Source organism: Oryx dammah, unplaced genomic scaffold, assembly GCF_014754425.2.
Source record: "Oryx dammah isolate SB20612 unplaced genomic scaffold, SCBI_Odam_1.1 HiC_scaffold_5, whole genome shotgun sequence".
In the NCBI taxonomy this organism is placed as follows: Eukaryota; Metazoa; Chordata; class Mammalia; order Artiodactyla; family Bovidae; genus Oryx; species Oryx dammah.
This window is the reverse complement of record NW_024070189.1, coordinates 101455669-101474617: the sequence shown is the minus strand read 5'-3', so window position 1 is coordinate 101474617 and position 18949 is coordinate 101455669. Positions and strand designations below refer to the sequence as shown.

Genomic DNA, 18949 nt, shown 5'->3' with positions numbered 1-18949 from the left:
TTCATTGGAAGGACTGATGCTGAAGCTAAAGCTCCAATACTTTGGTCTCCTGACATGAAGAGCCAACTCATTGGCAAAGACCCTGATGCTGGGAAAGATTGAAGGCAAGAGAAGAGGGCAGCAGAGGATGAGATGGTTAGATAGCATCATTGACTCAATGGACATGAATTTGAGCAAACTCTGGGAGATAGTGAAGGACAGGGCAGCCTGGCGTTCTGCAGTTCATGGGGCCACAGAGAGACACAACTGAGTGTCTGAACAACAACAGCAAGGACCGTGAGTGAAGAATCTGTTCCAGGCCTCCCTCCTGGGCTTGTAACTGGACATCTTCTCTCTTCGTCTTTGTTTTGTCCTCCCTTCATTCCCATCTGTTTCCAAGTTTTCCTTTCTTATGACAAGTCCTATTGGATTGGGACCTATGCTTTGTCGCTGTTTAGTCACTCAGTTGTGTCTTAACCTTTGTGACCCCATGGACTGTAGCCCAACAGGCTCTTCCATGGGGTTTTCCAAGCAAGAATCCTGGAGTGGGTTGCTATTTCCTTCCCCATCCAGGGGTTGAACCTACGTCTGTTGCATTGGCATGTGGATTCTTTACCACTGAGCCACCAGGAGAGCCCAGGACCTATGTTCAGTTCAGTTCAGTCGCTCAGTGGTGTCCGACTCTTTGCGACGCCGTGAATCACAGCACGCCAGGCCTCCCTGTCCATCACCATCTCCCGGAGTTCACTCAGACTCACGTCCATCGAGGCAGTGATGCCATCTCATCCTCGGTCGTCCCCTTCTCCTCCTGCCCCCAATCCCTCCAAGCATCAGAGTCTTTTCCAATGAGTCAACTCTTCGCATCAGGTGGCCAAAGTACTGGAGTTTCAGCCACAGCATCATTCCTTCCAAAGAAATCCCAGGGTGGATCTCCTTCAGAAAGGATTGGTTGATCTCCTTGCAGTTCAAGGGACTCTCAAGAGTCTTCTCCAACACCACAGTTCAAAAGCATCAATTCTTCGGCGCTCAGTCTTCTTCACAGTCCAACTCTCACATCCATACATGACCACAGGAAAAACCATAGCCTTGACTAGACGGACCTTAGTCGGCAAAGTAATGTCTCTGCTTTTGAATATACTATCTAGGTTGGTCATAACTTTTCTTCCAAGGAGTAAGCGTCTTTTAATTTCATGGCTGCAGCCATCATCTGCAGTGATTTTGGAGCTCAAAAAAATAAAGTCTGACACTGTTTCCACTGTTTCCCCATCCATTTCCCGACCTTGAAATCACCACCATAAAGACTCATCTCCAAATATAGACACAGTCTGAGAATTGAGGCTGAGGACATCACATATGAATTTGGGGAGGAGTGGGGGGGTCACCATTCAACCCATTATGGCACCTGAGCCTGTCCCAAGGGATGAACACTCCACATGTACAGAGGGCTTCCATATTTCAGGAGGGTTTGCTTATGGCCTCTGTCTCTCATTTGCAGCTGGAAGCTTACATCCTGGTGAGTGTCCTGCCCCTCTGCAGCTCTGGCTTGGGGACAGCCTACTCTCTGCAAGACCTGGTCTGTCTTTGTGCACCACTCCCCCTCCGGGTTGATCCCTGCCTGCCCCGGTGCCCCACAGGCTGAGACCGGGTCCAGCCCTGTCCCTGACTCAACCCTGGGATAAGCTGAGTGCGTGTCTGCCCGTCTCTGTCGATTTTCAAGCACCTCCCTAAGTGGGGAGTCAGGATGACCTCTTCTGGCCTCTTGTCTTCAGACATGTCCTTTGTATGCCCCGCGCTTCCGTTTGCTCGTCATAAATAGCTAATCTTGGGGCCTGCCTTGACGCGTGTCCTGTCCTAGAGAGGGGCTTGGAAGGTCCTCGTGCGTGCCGGGCACACGTGGGCTGTCCTGAGCTTATTGTGTGTGTCATCTTGCAGGACCCCCGAGGCTCGCGGGTGATGGAATGGAGACACTTGGAGCCCCTCTGCTGTGGTGAGTCTCTCTTCTCATTCCTTCTGTGGTTTGGGGGCTGCACCTTTGGGTGGCAGATGCGATAAAGCTTCCAGGAAAATAGGATGTGCTCTGCCTCGACACCTGCCACGCCTTTCCTGGAGCATGGGACCCTCTGCCCAGTTTTCTGTCTCTGGGATCCCAACCGAGTCTCCGCCCATAAATTGGGACCTTTCTGGAATATCAGAGCCTTGATTGTTGGCACCCCTCCCTTCTTCCCGCTACAGATCTTCCTCGTCTTCACCCTCCACCCAACACAAGACGTTTCTTTTCCAGCTAGGAGTCAGAAGGCTTTGCTTTGGCTGAGGAACTGGCTTTTTTTTTTTTTTTTTTTCTTTCTCTATGACAGTGATCTCCTGGAGAAGGAAATGGCAACCCACTCCAGTATTCTTGCCGGAGAAATCTCATGGTCAGAGGAGCGTGGCAGGCTATAGTCCATGGGGTTGTAAAAGAGTCAGACACGACTGAGCGACTCAGCAGGCACGCATGTCTGTGACCACGAGGGCCGTGTAACTGACATCTCCTTTTGTGCTTTGGCCCTAACGGAAGGGTAGCAGGGATTTGGGGAGACTGTGAACAGTTGTACACCTCCACCTGGGAGATGCATAAACACGGCAGAGCCCTGAGTCCTCTGAGTCAAACGCAGAGTACAGGCCTCCAGCCGACACGGTGCGTCCTGGTGGTCGGTGCAGCGTCATACACACCTCCAGATCCCCTGGCCTGGCCTTGACCCCTCTCCGTGTCCCTCTTCTTGATTCTGAGATGCCTGGGGAGGCTGCCGAGTAGGGAGAGGGCTTGTGCGACTCTCTGTCCCCAAGGGAATGACTCAGGTGGAGCAGAGTGGAGCAGCTGGGTGGCCTGTTTCCCTGGTTCCTTTGGCTCATGGCCTGCACTTGGCTTTGGCCTCAGGGCTCCCCCAGGAACCCTAAGTACGGCCTCTCCCTCCTTCCCCAACGTAGTCTATGGAGGAGGTGCTGGCTCTGCACAAACCCTTGCCAACCTCAGGGTGGCCTTGAGCTTCCCTGAGGGGCCGTGCGGGGAGTGGGAGAGGCCAGGTTCCCAGGGCACCTCACCCCGGATGCTGCCCACGCAATTGCCCCAGGATGAGGGGGAGTCTCTCTTCACACAGGCATCACCAACATGACCTTCCCCTTGTCTGACCAGCCGGTACTCGGAGAATGGTTCGTTTTTGTCGAAATGCAAGGCCACGTGTACAACAGGTCCTTTGAGGTTCAGAAGTATGGTAAGTTGGAGAATCTTAGGCTCTTAAGATTTCAGACCTGGGGGAACCACAGTCCCAGTGACGACACAGATAATATGGAAGAAAAGATGGCAGGAGCCTCATTTACTGGGGGCTCAGTCGGGGCAGGCATGAAGTGGAAGGCTGGGCCTTTGTCGTGTCTTTTTATATATTATTTATCTGTGGCTGTGCTGGGTCTTCCTTGCTGCATGCGGGCTTTTCTCTGGTTGGGATGAGCAGGGGCTCCTCTCCAGTTGCGGTGCGTGGGCTTCTCATTGTGGTGGCTTCGCTTGTTGCCAAACACGGGCTCTAGGGCATGTGGGCTCAGTAGCTGAGGCTCCCAGGCTCTAGAGCACAGGCTTAGTAGTTGTAGCACGTGAGCTTAGTTGCTCCGCGGCATGTAGGATCTTCCCACATCAGAGATTGAACCTGTGTCTCCTGCATTGGCAGGCGGATTCTTTACCACTGAGCCACCAGGGAAGCCCCTCTCATGTCCTCCTTATGATTTTTTTTTTTTTTTGGCCATGCCACATGGCATGTGGGATCTTTGATCACCAACCAGGGATTGAAACCTCAGCTCCAGCCTTTGAAGCACAGTCTTTAACCACTGGACCACCAGAGCAGGATCCTATCATGTCCTTTCAAAATAAATCATGGTAAAATATGTGACCTCATATAAGTAGAATCATAATATTGGTCCTTTTGTGAATGACTTATCTCATGGAGCATAATGCCTCAGGGTTCATCCATGTTGCAGCATGTGTCAGAATGGCCTTCCTTTTTAAGCCTGTCATTTCCTTTTCTTCTTTCATCCTCATCCTGAACCTATGAGGTATGTCCATTTTACAGATGGTGTAACTGAGGCTGAGAGAGTCATTAAGGAACAAGAGCCGGGAGTGCACCTGGGCCAGAGTCACATACTGTGGCTTCCGTGCTAAAATTCTCCCTTAGTGGGTCAAGGGTTTCTCTTCCTTTCATGAAGAAGGTCTTGAAAGGAAAGGCCATAGAGGAGAGGGTTATAAGTTGCAAGCAACGGAAGCCTGGTGCAGACTCAGTGAGCACAAGAAAAGGGCTTTACAGGCTCAGGTAACAGGCTCTAAGGACCAGAGTCTTCATGCTCCCTCTGTTCTGCTCCCTGGTGTCCATGTCTTTGTGGGCTGTGCAAGGTGATGAGATGGGCGGGTGTGCCCAGGGCAGCAGAGAGGGACTGTCTCCAGCCACAAGCACACTTAGGATGCCCAGAACTGGTCCAGAAGCCTGGCTACTGCTGCACCCCTGGGATGGGCTGGAATTGGCTACACTCACTGCAGATGGCCTAAAACTGATGAGATACGGTCCGCTGAGAAAAACAGCGTGTTGGTCCCTCAAAGATGGAAAATAAATGTGGCCCACAAAAATCCCCAGAGAGCTGCTGGTGGAAGCCACCCTGCCTCCTTCCTCTCTGCTCTCTCCCTTCAGTGCTGCCAAAGTTTGAGCTTCTTATTGACCCACCCGCGTATATCCGGGACCTGGACACATGTGAAACCGGCACTGTGCAAGCCAGGTGAGAAGGAGGCGGCCACTATATTCGAGCCCTTCATACCGTGGGCCCACCCCGCCCAGGACACCTCCGCCCCGCCTCCAAGGCATGCTTCTCCCCTAGGACTCCCCCCTGCTCCCGGGCACATCCTTTCCTCCTTGGACTTGCTCTTCGCCAGGTACTTGCCCCTCCCCTAGAAGAGTCCCCTCCGCAGGGCAGTCCCGCCCCCAGGACACGCCCCTCCCCTAGGACACGCCCCTCCGCAGGGCACACCCCTTCAGCAATGCCGCTTTCCCCCGCGTACGGCATCCGTGGCGGGTGGGCTGACCCCAGAGGGATATTTTTGAGCGCTTGTTGCTCAGTCGCTCAGTTGTGTCCGACTCTTTGCGACTCTAATGACCAGGCTGTTGACAGAGCTCGACGTGAGGGTCAAACAGAGTGTGTCAAGAGGCGCTATTCCTTTCTGTCCCCTGGGAGGGCTCTACGAGGCCCGTGTTCCCGCCCCAGCTCTGCCACCTGCCGGAGGTTGTGGCTCAGACGTCTCCTTTGCGCTTCTTCCCCGAAAAAAATCCAAGGGCGCGCTGGATACACGCCATTTTATAGTCCAGAAAATACTGTAAAAATTCTGGGCTTTTTTTTTTTTTTCTTTTTTGCTTCTGTCTTGCTTCTGTGTCCCAGTAAGCAGTTGTCTCAGCTGCATCAGGCATGACATACATACATTTAAGTCTTTCACCTACGTCCTTGAGAAGATGGTTTATTCTCATTCTCCGTGAGGAAACAGAAGCTCAAAGAAATCCGATCGCTGGTTCAAAGTTGAACTCCTTGGGCACTTAAGCCTAGCCAGGCCTTCCTGTTGCTTACGATTGCTCGATCCTCTGTTCTGCCTTACTCCAGTGTGTGCCCCACCCCAACAGTTGTCTCACATACCCTTCTTCTTTGGGTCCAGAGTTCCTCTCTGACCCTTGGTCTCTTTTTCTGTCCAACATGAGGCTTGGTGTAGAGGATCTCAGGGCCTTTCTGAGACTGATCCCTCCCCACTATCCTCTGGGCACCTGCTTGTGAAACTTAACTACTCTTTGTCCTTTTGTTCCAGGTATACCTTTGGGAAACCTGTCTCGGGGACTTTAACCGTCAACATGACTGTGAATGGTGTGGGGTACTACAGCCAGGAGGTGGGGCGCCCCATCCTTAGGACCACCAAGGTGAGGAGCAGGAACCTCGAGCTGTCACCCAGGAGGTCCCTTCCCACAGCGCCTGCTCTTGGCTTCGGCTCTGTAATCACCCATTTTATTTTACTTTCCAGAACAGTTTGTATGGTGGGAATTTTCCTGATGATAAAATTCTTACAGGCTGAACATAGAGGCTAGAACATATCAAAAAGAAATAATAAAGTTGACTTGTCCTCTGATAGGCAGACATAGCCAGCATTGCTATTTTGATGTCTTTCTTCTTAGGATGTTATTGTAGGTAAAGCTAAAGGAAAAGTTTTATTGAGACATAATTCACATAACATGCAATTCAGATATCCATACAGAAGGTACTATTCATGCCCCTGGAGTGGACACACAGAGTCTTAACCACTGGACCACCAGGGCAGTCCCACAAGTTATTGCTGCTTCTTGACTTTTGATGGATGTATATTTTTGTGTGATGTATATCTTGGATTTGGAATTCCTGAGTTCTGTGGTTTGAATTAAATATGATCATCTGAATAAGAACAAAGGATCTTTATTCATAGCTTACAGCAAGGGACTCAGCCACCATCCTTTGTGTTTGGCGGAGACTCAAAAGGCAGGTGGAGAAGTGGGAAAGATATATAGTGAAAAGGGAAAAGGCTTCTGGTGTGCCATGATGGGAGGCTGTTGGCATGTGGAAGTCATGGGTGGGTAACTAGAAGCAGGCATCCAACATAATTCATGAGGCGTGCATATTTGACTTCTTCCAATTGTTTCTTGGACCGCAGAGAGATCAAACCAGGCAATCCTAAAGGAAATCAACCCTGAATATTCACTGGAAAGGCTGATGCTGAAGCTGAAGCTCCAGTCCTTTGGCCACTTGATGTGAAGAGCCAACTCATTAGAAAAGATCATGGTGCTGGGAAAGATTGAAGGCAGGAGGAGAAGGAGACGACAGAGGACGAGATGGTTGGATGGCATCACCGATTCAATGGACATGAGTTTGAGCAAACTCTGGGAGATGGTGAAGGACAGGGAAGCCTGGTGTGCTGCAGTCCATGGGGTTGCAAAGAGTCAGACACAACTTAGTGACTGAACAACAGCAATTGTTTCTAAGATGGAAGTGGGGGCAAAAATCAGGGAAATAGTCAATTATTAGTTCCGGGCCATTTGGGGCTGATTGTTATAGGGGTTATTGTTGGGTGGCTATAGAGACAGAGGTCTGACTTCTTATAAGTCTGACTTGTAGATACAGCTGGCTCTCCCATGTCTGCGGGTTCTGCATCCCAGGATTCAACCAGCCTCACACAGAAACTCTTCGAAGTTGGTTGAATCCGTGGGTGTGGAACTTTTGTGGGTATGGAGAGCTGACTGTAATGGGTTGGCTTCCTATACTGGTGCCTGCTGATCTTGAGTCAGAGTTATTTTTTTCTATACTTGTTCAGTCGCTAAGTCATGTCCAGCTCTTTGCAACCCCATAGACTGTAGCACTCCAGGTTTTCTCTGTCCTTCACCGTCTGCCAGAGTTTGCTCAAACTCATGTCCATTGAGTTGGTGATGCTCTCCAACCACCTCATCCTCTGTTGCTCCCTTCTCCTTCTGCCCTCAATCTTTCGCAGGATCAGGGTCTTTTCCAATTAGTCTCCACCTGGATGTTCAGTCTCTGAGTGGTGACTATGTTTAGTTGTTTGAGGAACTCCCAGATTTTTTTTTTTTTTCTAAAGTGGCTACATAATTTCACATCCCCTTGCATGTAAAATTTCATAATCTGGTTTTTATTTTTCTTCTTCCACTTAAAATTCCACTGTGTGCGTGCCACTACGCAACATTTACAAGCAGTCCTGGAGATTCTGGGGCTCTGAGTCCTGTCATCCCCTCCTCCTCTCTGCCTCCACCCAAACCAACTTCCTCGTCCCTTTGCCCCCGGGATGCATCCTCTCTCTGTGTCCCCATGGCTTCTCTCCTGTGGAGTGGACACTGTGGCCTCTCACCTCCTCTGTGCCTGGTGCTCGTGCCCTTGTTATCCTAGCCATTCTCCCTAGAAGCTGCCCCGGTAGCTCTTGTCTTAACGTTCTCTTTACTGAGTAATTCGCTCCACAGCTGTTTACGGACATGGATTATTTGCCTCTGGGAGCAGTCCTGAGATAGGAGTTGATTGGTGGGGTTCTGCACCCTGGGTGTGGGAGGGGAACCAGTGCTCTAGCGTGTGGCTGACCAGGTTCAAGTCCCCACCTTGCAGTCTGGCCCGAGGGGTTATTTCAGCTTCTGCCCAAAAAGCCAACCTCTCTCCTCCTAGAAGACAATGCATGTCCAGCCGGGGACTCACAGCCTCCATGCAGGGATGCACAGCATAGAATGGATGGGTCGTCGAGTGTCCCCCTGGTCCTCCAAGCGGCCAGAGGAGCACCTACTTGAGCTGTGTGTTTGTGAGTCATCTCTCAAAGCTGCTCAGCTCCGGCTGAGCACGACCTGTGCGTCTCCTACCTCCAGATCCACGGCTCCCAGGACTTCAGCATCTGTGTGAAGGACATGATTCCGGCCGACGTCCCCGAGCACTTCCGGGGCACCATCAGCATCTGGGCCATGGTGACTGCTGCGGATGGGAGCCATCAGGTGGCCTTTGATGACTCCACTCCGGTCCAGAGGCAGCTGGTGGACATCCGGTACTCCAAGGACACGAGGAAACAGTTTAAGCCGGGGCTGTCCTATGTGGGGAAGGTAAGCCCCAGGCATGGTGCCCAGCAGGGCCTGTCAAGGTCACAGGCTCTGTGCCGCCTCCCACCCTAACTCCTGCCTGAGGACCACTGTGTAACCCCTGCAGTGCATTCCATGGGCCCTGCAGCTGTGATGTGGTTGAAAACCAAGAACTTTTGCCCTCTTGGGATTAAGGAGCTGCTTTGCTGTGTATAGTTAGACATTTCCGAACCTAGAGTGCTAAACCCGATGCTATGTATCCACTTATTTAATCTGTTCCACGATGGTATCGCCTTCCTTAATTGGGTTGACTTTATGTCTAGATGACTTAACTACTAAGTCCATAAAAGGCAGATCTCCGTCTCTGAGACAGTCTGATTCAGCTCCCTTGTAGGGAGTGGCATTTAGAACAAGCCCCTGCTTCCCTTCCACCCACTACACCATTTTTCTACACAGTAAAATTTGAGATGACTAGAGATTCGAGATGCTGAACTGGGGCGTCTGGTTTCAATTGGAATTTGGGGGGAAGGGAGGGCAAGACCAGTGGAGCCTTGTGTCACCCCAGGGTGACCCTTGCCTCTGCCCGGTATCCACACCCCTCTTCCCTTTTGCATCCCGTGGGTCACCCACAGGATCCTGGAGGCCTGTCTTCATGTTTTTCCTGCTCCTCCTACTCTGCTCTGGGACCTCCCTTCCCTCCTCCATGATGAGATCTCAAGCCCCACCCCCAGCTCTCTGTCCCACGCGCAGAGGCATGGCTCACGTGCCCCTGGATTTGAGGGTCCCAGCTAAGGCACCATACGGAATATGTATGAATGGACTTGAGGCTGTCCATTCAGTGAAAGGGGAGTGTTTCACCTACACCCAGGAAATTATCCACTCTCCGCACTAGGGGCTTCCCAGGTGGCGCTAGTGGTAAAGAACCCGCCGCCAACGCAGGAGACCCAAGAGACGTGGATTCAATCCCTGGGTCAGGAAGATCCCCTGAAGGAGGGCATGGCAACCCCCTCCAATATTCTCACCTGGAGAATCCTCATGGACAGAGGAGCGTGGCGGGCTACAGTCCATAGGGTAGTAGAATCGGACACAACTGAAGCGACTTAGCACTCATTTCATATCTGCATTAAAGAATGGAGCTGGGAATACCCTGGCAGTCCAGTGGTTAGAACTTCACCTTCAAATGCAGGGGGTAAGGATTCAATCCCTGGTTGGGGAGCTAAGATCCCACATGCCTTGTGGCCAAAACCAAAACAGAAAACAGAAACAATACTGTAACAAATTCCAAAAGACTGAAAATGGTCCACATAAAAAAGAAGAGGAAGAACAGAACTGGTCACCCCATCACCAGATACCTGCACAGCTGAGAGGTGCTCCAGGATCTTTCAGGAACCACTGATCACATTTCTTCACAACATCCATGTCTTTTGAACCCCTCTCTCTGACTGCCTTTTCTACCTGCCAGAATGAGTGAGGTCTAAGAGTCACATGGAGCTGCCTGCCCTATTCCTTCGTGGCTGTGACACCAGGTAAATGGCTGGTGATTTGTGCCCTGTGACTTCTCTGCCAAGTCCAAGGTCACAGAAGCTTTCCTCTGTGTTATCATCTAAGTATTTTGTAGTTCTAACCATTACATTTGGGTCTCTGATTCATTTCGAGTTAATTTTGGCATATGGTGTAAGCTAGGGGTTCGGCTTCATTCTTTTGCATCTGGAGACCCGGTTGTCCCAGAACCATTTGTTGAAGGAATTGTTGTTTTCCCATCGAATGGTCTTGGCACCCTTATCAAAAATCAATTGACTGTAATCCTTTTCTTTTGCAATGCCATTTGCCATGTGGGATTTTAGTTCCCTGACCAGGGATTGAACACGTGCCCCCTGCAGTGAGAGGGAGGAGCCCTGACCACTGAACCTGCCAGAGGATTCCCCTTTGCCACATTTTGATCTTTTTTGATAATCAGTTGGCTATAGATGGCTGGACTTATTTCTGGACCATCGATTCTGATTCATCAGTTTTCATACCTGTCCTCATACGAGTTCCGTCAAGTGCGACGTCTTCACTATTGCACCTTTGTAGCAAGTTTTGAAATGGGATGTACGAGTTCTTGATTCTTTAACAGGATTGCTTTGGCTATTTGGATCCCCTTACAATTTCCTGTGAATTTTAGCATCAAATCGTCAATTGCTGCAGGGAAGCTGGCTGGGATTCTGCTGGGGGATTGGGCTGAATCTGTAGATCACTTTGGGGGGTGTCACCAGCCTAACCATACTGACTCCTTGGTGACCCATTCCAGGTGGAGCTCTCGTACCCGGATGGTAGCCCGGCGGAGGGGGTGACCGTCCAGATCAGGGCAGAACTGACGCCGCAGGACAACATCTACACCGTGGAGTCTGTGTCCCAGGGTGGGCTGGTGGAGTTTGAAATCCCCTCCATCCCTATGTCAGCACAGCATGTGTGGCTGGAGGTGAGTGAGTCACCTAGAGCCTTGTCATTCAGCCAGCAGACATGGGTTTGGTCCCTCCTCCAGGCCACGCTCAGGCACTGGGTCCTGGGTCCTGCCCCTGCCGTGAGTGAGTTCACAGTCTGATGGGAGAGCCGGCCAGGGGGTCAGATAAACCAAACACCCCAGAGTGAGGCAGGACGCTGAGAAGGGGTCAGGGTGTCTGGCTCCCCACAAAGGATCTTCCCAGGTGGACTTCTGACCAGGGGGAGGTTCAGCCAGGCTGCTTCCCGGAAGGTGGAACGACATGTTCAACAACTGCAATCGTAGTATAATTAGGTTCTGCAACGCCCAGCTGGCCGAGCCACCGCAGGAAGATATGGAGGAGGGAGCCAGTGGGGCTTCCCCTTACCTCAAGGGATGTTGCTTAGGGTCCACCCAGAAGGCAGTGTCAGAGTCAGATGGACCGAATGGTCTGATTTCTATAACCTCTCCCCACTCCAGAGGCCTTCCCAAACGGCACAGTGGTAAAGAATCTGCCTGCCAATGCAGGAGACACAGGGCTTCAATCCCTGGGTCAGGACGATCCCCTGGAGGAGGAAATGGCAACTCACTCCAGTATGCTTGCCTGGGAAATCCTGTGGACAGAGGAGTGCGGCTGGCTCCATCCAGTCCTTGGGGCTGCAGAATTGGACATGCTGAACACGCACACACGCACACCCCATTCCAGTGTCCATAGTTGGGGGGGGGGTGTCTGGGTGAGGTCACAGGTGGGCAGGTGGGAGGCAATGACGAGGCTGTGGAGGCAGAAGTGGCAGGACCTGGTGCCCCCTTGTCAGGGGCAGGAGGAGCAGGAGTAACAGAGAGGACGTCCCAGCCCTTGTCTCTATGGCTGACGGTGTGCATGGTGGCCCCACGGACACTGGCGTGGTGGAGACAGGGCAGCTGAGAATCAGTGTGTAGGGGGGAGCCGAGGACACTTGGGATCACTGTGTCCCTGTGGGCAGCATGTCCTTAAAGATTTTTAATAGCCAGAGGTCTCCAGGCCACCAACAGTTTTAACCAACTGGCTACAAATTTGGGGTTCCAGTTACCCCAGGACCTAACAAGTACAGATTTTTGAATGACTGAAAGATACCACTTCATTTCCATTAGTCTTTTAAGAATTAGGTGGCAGCAAAACTCCCCCAGGTGACTCCGAATACTAGAATTAGCAGAATAATTTTGTCTCTCATAGATACATAACCAAAAATCAGCATTTCCCAAAAATGCCACTTTAATAGAAAGACAGTCTATTTCTGTGACCAAATACTGCCTAAGAAAAGGTCTTTAATTAATTATTTTCTTAAAAAGAAGGATGAATTTTAAACTTTACTTTTAGTTGACATATATATGTCTCTCTATACATATAATTGACATGTAACATAGTCATTGCAGGCATTCAATGTAATGATTCAATATATGTATGTACATGAAATGACACCACAGTGTGTCAATTGCCATACATAGTTACACTTTTTTTTTTTCTTGTGATGAAAACCTATAAGATCTGTGATAGTGCTAGTGGTAAAGAACCTGGCTGCCAGTGCAGGAGACACAAGAGATGCAGGTTCAGTCCCTGCATCTGGGGGAAGGTCCCCTGGAGGAGGAAATGGCAACCCACTCCAGTACTTTTGCCTGGAGAATTCCATGGACAGAGGAGCCTGGCAGGCTACAGTCCGTGGGGCCACAAAGAGTCAGACACAACTGAGAGACTGGGCACACCAGATCTATTCTCTTAGCAGCTTTCTCTACGTGCAAATGTATTTTTTATATAGCGAAATGATATAAATTAGGACCAACCAAAGAGAGATACACACACGTATAAGACGAGAGCTGGAGGGTCCCAAATGTACAGCTTTGTGTGCTGTCCCTGTGGATCTGGGACACCTCGCCCTCCCGACAACACATACAGCAAGCTCTGCCAATCTGGATGCCCACTCACCTTCAGGGCCCACAGCTTTCACTGGGATTTCACTACACAGGCTTGACTGATTTATCATTGGCCCCATCACTGAGCTTAGTCTCTAGCCATCTCCCCTCTCCTGAGGTCAACTTGATACTGCATCACGTGCTTCAAAGCCCCTACCCTCTAACCCCATGATCGGTCTTTCTGGCTTGGCTGTCCCGGTCTTGAACTGCTCCTTAGCACACATTATCAGGGCCCTCCGTGAGTAACAAAGACACTCCCACCTCTTGGGAATCCCAGGGGTTTAGAGGCAGGCCAGTTTCTTTATTCTGTGTCACAGAGAGGTCTTAGACAACCCCCTACCCCATACCCTGCTTCTGGCATCTTCCTTGTGTTAACTGCATTCTTGCAGCGGCAAGTGAAGGCAGCAGGTTTAAACTCCCAAAGGAGCAGAAGTAATTTAACTGCCAGTCCCTGGGGTGTTCAGAGAGGGGTCTGAGGGTTCCAGGCGGAGCTGCATCCAGAGCCCCAGGGACGCAGTCCAGCATGGCTGCCCCCTCCGCTATGCTCACTTTCAAAGCAGGCTATACCCTCTGAGAAGCCCCTGGGGCTGCCGGCAAGCCTAGGACATGGGGGTCCTTAATATGCCCGTGATGGAACTGCCTCTCAGTGGCCACGTGGGCCACCCACCCCTGACTGAGCCAGCCCCCAGCACCCTGTGGCCGGTCTTTGACGCTTGCTTCCTATGGAGATGGGAGAGAACGAGCTCGCCACACAGGACCCCGTTCTCTGCAAATTGGGGAGGGGAGCTTCTCCAGAGGGAAATGGGAGCATGAGAGGGTCTTGCTGCAGAGCAGGGCAGGGCGAAGCATCCCCAGGACCCCGCTTCCCACACCAAGCCTCCAAGCCTTGACCAAGTACCCTGTCTCCTTCAGACCAAGGTGACAGCACTCAGTGGAGAGCCCGTGGGGGCCCAGTACCTGCCCAGCTACCTCTCCCTCAGCGGCTGGTATTCCCCCAGCCAGTGCTACCTGCTGCTGCAGCCGCCCTCCCATCCCCTGCAGGTAAGGCTTTCAGGTACGCCCTTCCCCAGGCAGGAGGGGGCCCAGGAGGCAAGCAGCAGCACGTGCCTGCAGGGGCCCTGCGCGCGCTTCTCCTCCGTTCCCTCTCCGCACTGGTAACCACTAGTTTTTTCTCTATTTATTGAGTGTGTTTCTGTTTTGTCATGTTGGTTCATTTGTTTTAGTTTTTAGAGTCCATATATAAAGTGATAGGGTTTCCCTGGTGGCCCAGACAGTAGAGAATCTGCCTGCAGTGCTGGAGACCTGGCTTAGATCTCTGGGTCGGGAAGATCCCCTGGAGGAGGGAATGGCAACCCACTCCAATCTTCTTGCCCGGAGAATCCCATGGACTGAGGAGCCTGGTGGGCTACAGTCCATGGGGTCACAGAGAGTTGGACATGAGTTAAACGACTTAGCATGCACACAAGCCTGCACGCGTGTTTTATAAAGCACACTGTTATTGCTCCTAATTGAGAGCACAGAGGGCTAAGCCCCTCTGCCGTGGGTGGTGACAGGCTCCCCAGTACTGTCTCTTGTGGAAGCCACTTGATGATGGACCCTACCAGCCCCGTAAACCTCTGACACTCCCTACCCTAGGGGTGCTGCCGAAACCTAAGTCTTCAAGGGGTCCCTGGGATGCAGTCTGTGTGCCAGGGCTGAGTGGCCCTCTGCGGGGGTTATGAGAATGAGAAATTCCACTGAGATCGTGCCCAACTTGGCTGAACACGCTGTTCTGGTTTTAATGCTGTTCAACTAGCGGTGCAGCGTGGGGAGGCTGGCGTTGGCTGCCTTCCCGTGTGGACGGGAAGGAGTCCTGTGTCCCAGCTGCCGGGACCCATGTTCCCAAGAGGCAAGCACTTGGCAGGGCTGCAGAATTCCCCCTGGGAGGGACACCTCTGTCTTGCCTGAGTCAGATCAGCAGGCGCCCACTCTCCCTGTCCCAGACTGTCATTGAGGGGTCCTGAGTGTGAATTTGAGGCAAGAGTGGCCGTGCTTGGTCCAGTCCAGGTTCTGTGTCGGGGTCCTCTTCCTTTCCTCCAGCACCAAGGGATGTGCAGCAAGGAGCTGCTCTGCAAATGGGGGCTGTCACCCCAGTTTTTCAGGGTGACTCTGATGCCATAGGGTTAGTTCATGAGAAGAAGAAAAAAGTTTGTGCTCTTTCCTTGTTTTTTTCCAGCATCTCAAACCAGAGCAGATTTTTGTTTGGGTGTCATTATAAGGAAGATATTTACAAATTTAGAGAGAAATAGAAAAAATAATATAATAACCATGTGCCTTCCACCTAGATTTATGAATTGATACTTTGCTCCATCCATCTACCCACCCATCCACTCATCCACCTATCCATCCATCCATCTACTCACCCATCTATCCATCCATCCACCCATCCACCCATCCTCTATCTTCTCACCCATCCATTCATCCCCCCTTCCCACCCACCCATCCATCCATCCACCCGTCCGTCCATCCACCCACCCATCCATCCACCCATCCATCCATCCACCCATCCATCCATCCACCCATCCGTCCATCCACCCATCCATCCATCCACCCATCCGTCGTCCATCCACCCATCCATCCACCCACCCATCCGTCCATCCACCCATCCATCCACCCACCCATCCATCCATCCACCCATCTTCTACTTACCCATCCATCTACCCATCCATTCACTCACCCCATTCATCCATTTCTCTCCACTTTTTTTTGGCTACAGCATTTGAAAGTAAGTTACAGATATCTTGATACTTCCCTCTTAAATTCTTGAGTCTTACAGACATTCTTCAACCTGATTTTCAGTCATTCTATCTAAGAAAATTGTACTAACTCAATCATGTTGTTTAACTCACCAGCAATCGTCAGATTTTCAAAGGTGTCCTCAAGATACAGTGTGTCTCTAGTGTGGCCTCACACCCGTGCTTGTCTGCATAGTCGTGTGCACCCGTGTGTGAGTGTGCTTTTGTGTGCTCACCTGTGTGTGTGTGTGCACATGCATTTTCTTCAGGGTCCATTTATATGTTGCATTTGCCCTTCTGTGTCTGTAAGCACTCCTGAGCTGGAACCTTTTCATCACCGTGACTTTTATAAAGAACCCAAGCCTGTGGTCTTGTCGATTACCCCACATTCCGAGTGAGATTCAGGTTGAAGCCTTGTTTTGGTAATATTACTATGCCCATGCTGCTTTTGTCACGTTCTATCAGGAGGCAGAGTTTTGGGCGGCCCCACCCTTGCTGAAGCTGATCTTATCCTTGGTCCCAGTCTAGCTCCTACCAGCTCGTTCCTTCTGCAGGCGAGGCTAATAAGTAATCTGGGTGACGCTGAGGCCCCTGCCACGGTGTTCTGACCCTCAGCAACCTTTCGCCCAGTGATTTTTTCATCTCTTTTGGAGTGGGGTGTGCCTTATGGCATGCAGGATCTTAGTTCCCCTTCCAGGGATCAAATCCATGCCTCCTGCAGTGGACGCACACAGTCTTAACCACTGGACTGCCAAGGAAGTCCCGCCTTTAGCATCTTTGATGATTCTTGCTGTAATCAGTTATCACTTTGGGGCTTCATGATAAAGATTCTGATTTATGCATTACGATTCTTGCATCCCTTTTGCACTTACTAGGTGGCATTCCTCTGTAAGGAACTTTCTCCACCAGTATTTTAGTTGTGTGATTGTTTTTAGAGTGCCTATCATCTTATATACTTCTAAAAAAGTATCCACTATGTTATAATCCGTTACCATCATACTTCCTTTTTTTCTTTTTAAATTTTGAAATAGTTTTAGAGTTACAGAAGAGTTGCTCATACAATGCAGAGAGTCCCTCTATATCCTCCCTCTAGCTTCCCTTCATGTTTTAAAATTTTTAAGTGTTGTTTGCTTTTTGTTTTTGTGAGAGTAATTTATATATTTTGGACACTCCACCCTTATCAGATATATGACATGAAAGCATTTTCTCCCATTCTGTGTGTTGTCTTTTCACTTTCCTGATAGTGTCCTTTGATGCAACAAAGATTTTTAACTTCTGGTGAAATCCAATTTATTTGTTATTTTTCTTTTGTTGCTTTGCTTTTGGTGCCTATCTCAAAGACACCATTCATTACCAAATCCAAGGTCATGAGAGTTTACCTCTATGCTTTCTTCTAAAAGTTTTATCGTTTTAGCTCTTACATTTAAGTAATTTTTTATATGGTGTGAGGGTAGGGTTCAACTTCATTCTTTTGCATTTGGAGATCTAGTTGTTCCAGAATCATCTGTAGGAATGACTACTCTTTCCTCATCAAATGATCTTGGCATCCTTGTTGAGAATCAGTTTGCCACAGATGATTATTTCTGGACTCTCAGTTCTATCCTGTTGATCTGTATGTCTGTCGTTATGCCAGGACCAGGAAGATGATTTTTGAAACTGGCAAGTGTGAGTTTTTCAACTTTGTTCTTTTTCCAAGATTGTTTTGGTTAATGCTGGGTCCTTTGAGTTTCCATATGAATTTTAGAATCGGCCTTTAGATTTTGGCAGAAAAGGCCACTCACACTTCTGTCTAATGTTATCATCTCGTGTACAAACCATGGTACAATTGTGAAAACTAAGAAATGATCACTGGAGATGACTGGTAACTGAACTCTGGACTTTATTTTGATTCCCTAGTTTTTCCAGGGATTCCTTTTTTTTTTTTTTTTTGGTCCAGGATCCCGTGCAGGATCTTGCATTGCACTTCTCTCCTCCAGTCTGATGGTTTCTCAATCTTGCCTTGTCTTTCATGACCTTGACATTCTCTAAAGGTTCACTTTTCTTTCTGCTGTTTCAATTCCCCAAATTTGGCTGTGGGAGCACCTTTGGGCCAGCTCCTTAAACAAGTAAGTTCTTTTCTTCAGTGGGAGGTAGAATGACATTTATTAACCACTCACAGTGAACAGGTTAAGTGTTGAGAATAATATATTCATTATTACATTTATCATCTCATTGGATCCTCAGGACCTTCTTTCCAGGAGATTTAACCTTATGTTACAGATGGGGAAACTGAGGATCAGAGAGGTGAAATGACTTACTCAAGGACCCACAGCAAGAATGATACTCACCACTCACCACCCCTCCTCTGAGCATTCAGGGTGGCCCAGATGTTTGGGGAGAGTCATGAATTGTAAATCATAGAGCATAGGAGGGAACCTCTGGGGTAAAGACCCAGAGGAAGACTTCTCATGCAGCTTGTTGCCTCAGTGTGGGATATGGTCATATTCTAAGCCCTTGGGGAGGTCACAGGACCTGGGAGACTTTGGCTGTAACACAAGGAATGAGAGCAGCTTGGAGGTTAAGCATGGGGCTCTGGCTTCTGCCCTTTGGGGTTTGAATCCTCTTCCTACAACTCACTAATGTTGAGAATGGACCAAGCTTCAGTTTCCCTGCTCTGGAAACTTGGGGATTATGATAGAACCTGGCTCATTAGTGTCTATCCAGTGAGAAGTTTCAGCCCACCGTCAGCACTTGCACCTGTGAAGTTGGGGAATAGTCCCCAAGACCATCCACCCACCTGACACCAATTGCTGAATTTGAGGGTCCTCAAATCACCTTCAGTTTCTTTAGTCTCTAGAGGGATTCACAGAATCTCTGAAAGCTGTCATACTCACAGTTACAGCTTAATACAGTGAATGATACAGATTAAAATCAGGCAAGGCAAGAGGATCATAAAGGCAGGGGCCAGATGAGTTCTGAATGTGAGCTTCCAGTTGTTCTTGCCCCACAGAGTCAAGGATAGTGTTACTTTGCCGGTAATGATGTGTGACTACATGCGTGGTGTACTGCCAGCCAGGCATGCTTACCTGAGCCTCAGTGTCCAGGGTTTTGGTTGGGGGTCAGTCGTATAGACATGGCTGACTCCCTGCCTGGCTGGCCCCAGTCTTAATCCTTCC

The 18949-nt window shown here is 50.0% G+C and overlaps 1 protein-coding gene across 1 annotated transcript in view; it reads left to right on the top strand.

Annotated features, from left to right (window-relative positions):
• CPAMD8 (C3 and PZP like alpha-2-macroglobulin domain containing 8) overlaps positions 1-18949 on the top strand; it is a 96833-nt gene that overhangs the window by 16406 nt on the left and 61478 nt on the right. Inside the window, exons 6-13 of the mRNA XM_040241671.1 lie at positions 1475-1492; positions 1912-1966; positions 3114-3227; positions 4683-4767; positions 5837-5945; positions 8409-8636; positions 10903-11073; positions 13933-14061. Coding sequence (XP_040097605.1) covers positions 1475-1492; positions 1912-1966; positions 3114-3227; positions 4683-4767; positions 5837-5945; positions 8409-8636; positions 10903-11073; positions 13933-14061 — 909 coding nt within the window. The remainder of the gene's footprint in view (positions 1-1474; positions 1493-1911; positions 1967-3113; positions 3228-4682; positions 4768-5836; positions 5946-8408; positions 8637-10902; positions 11074-13932; positions 14062-18949) is intronic.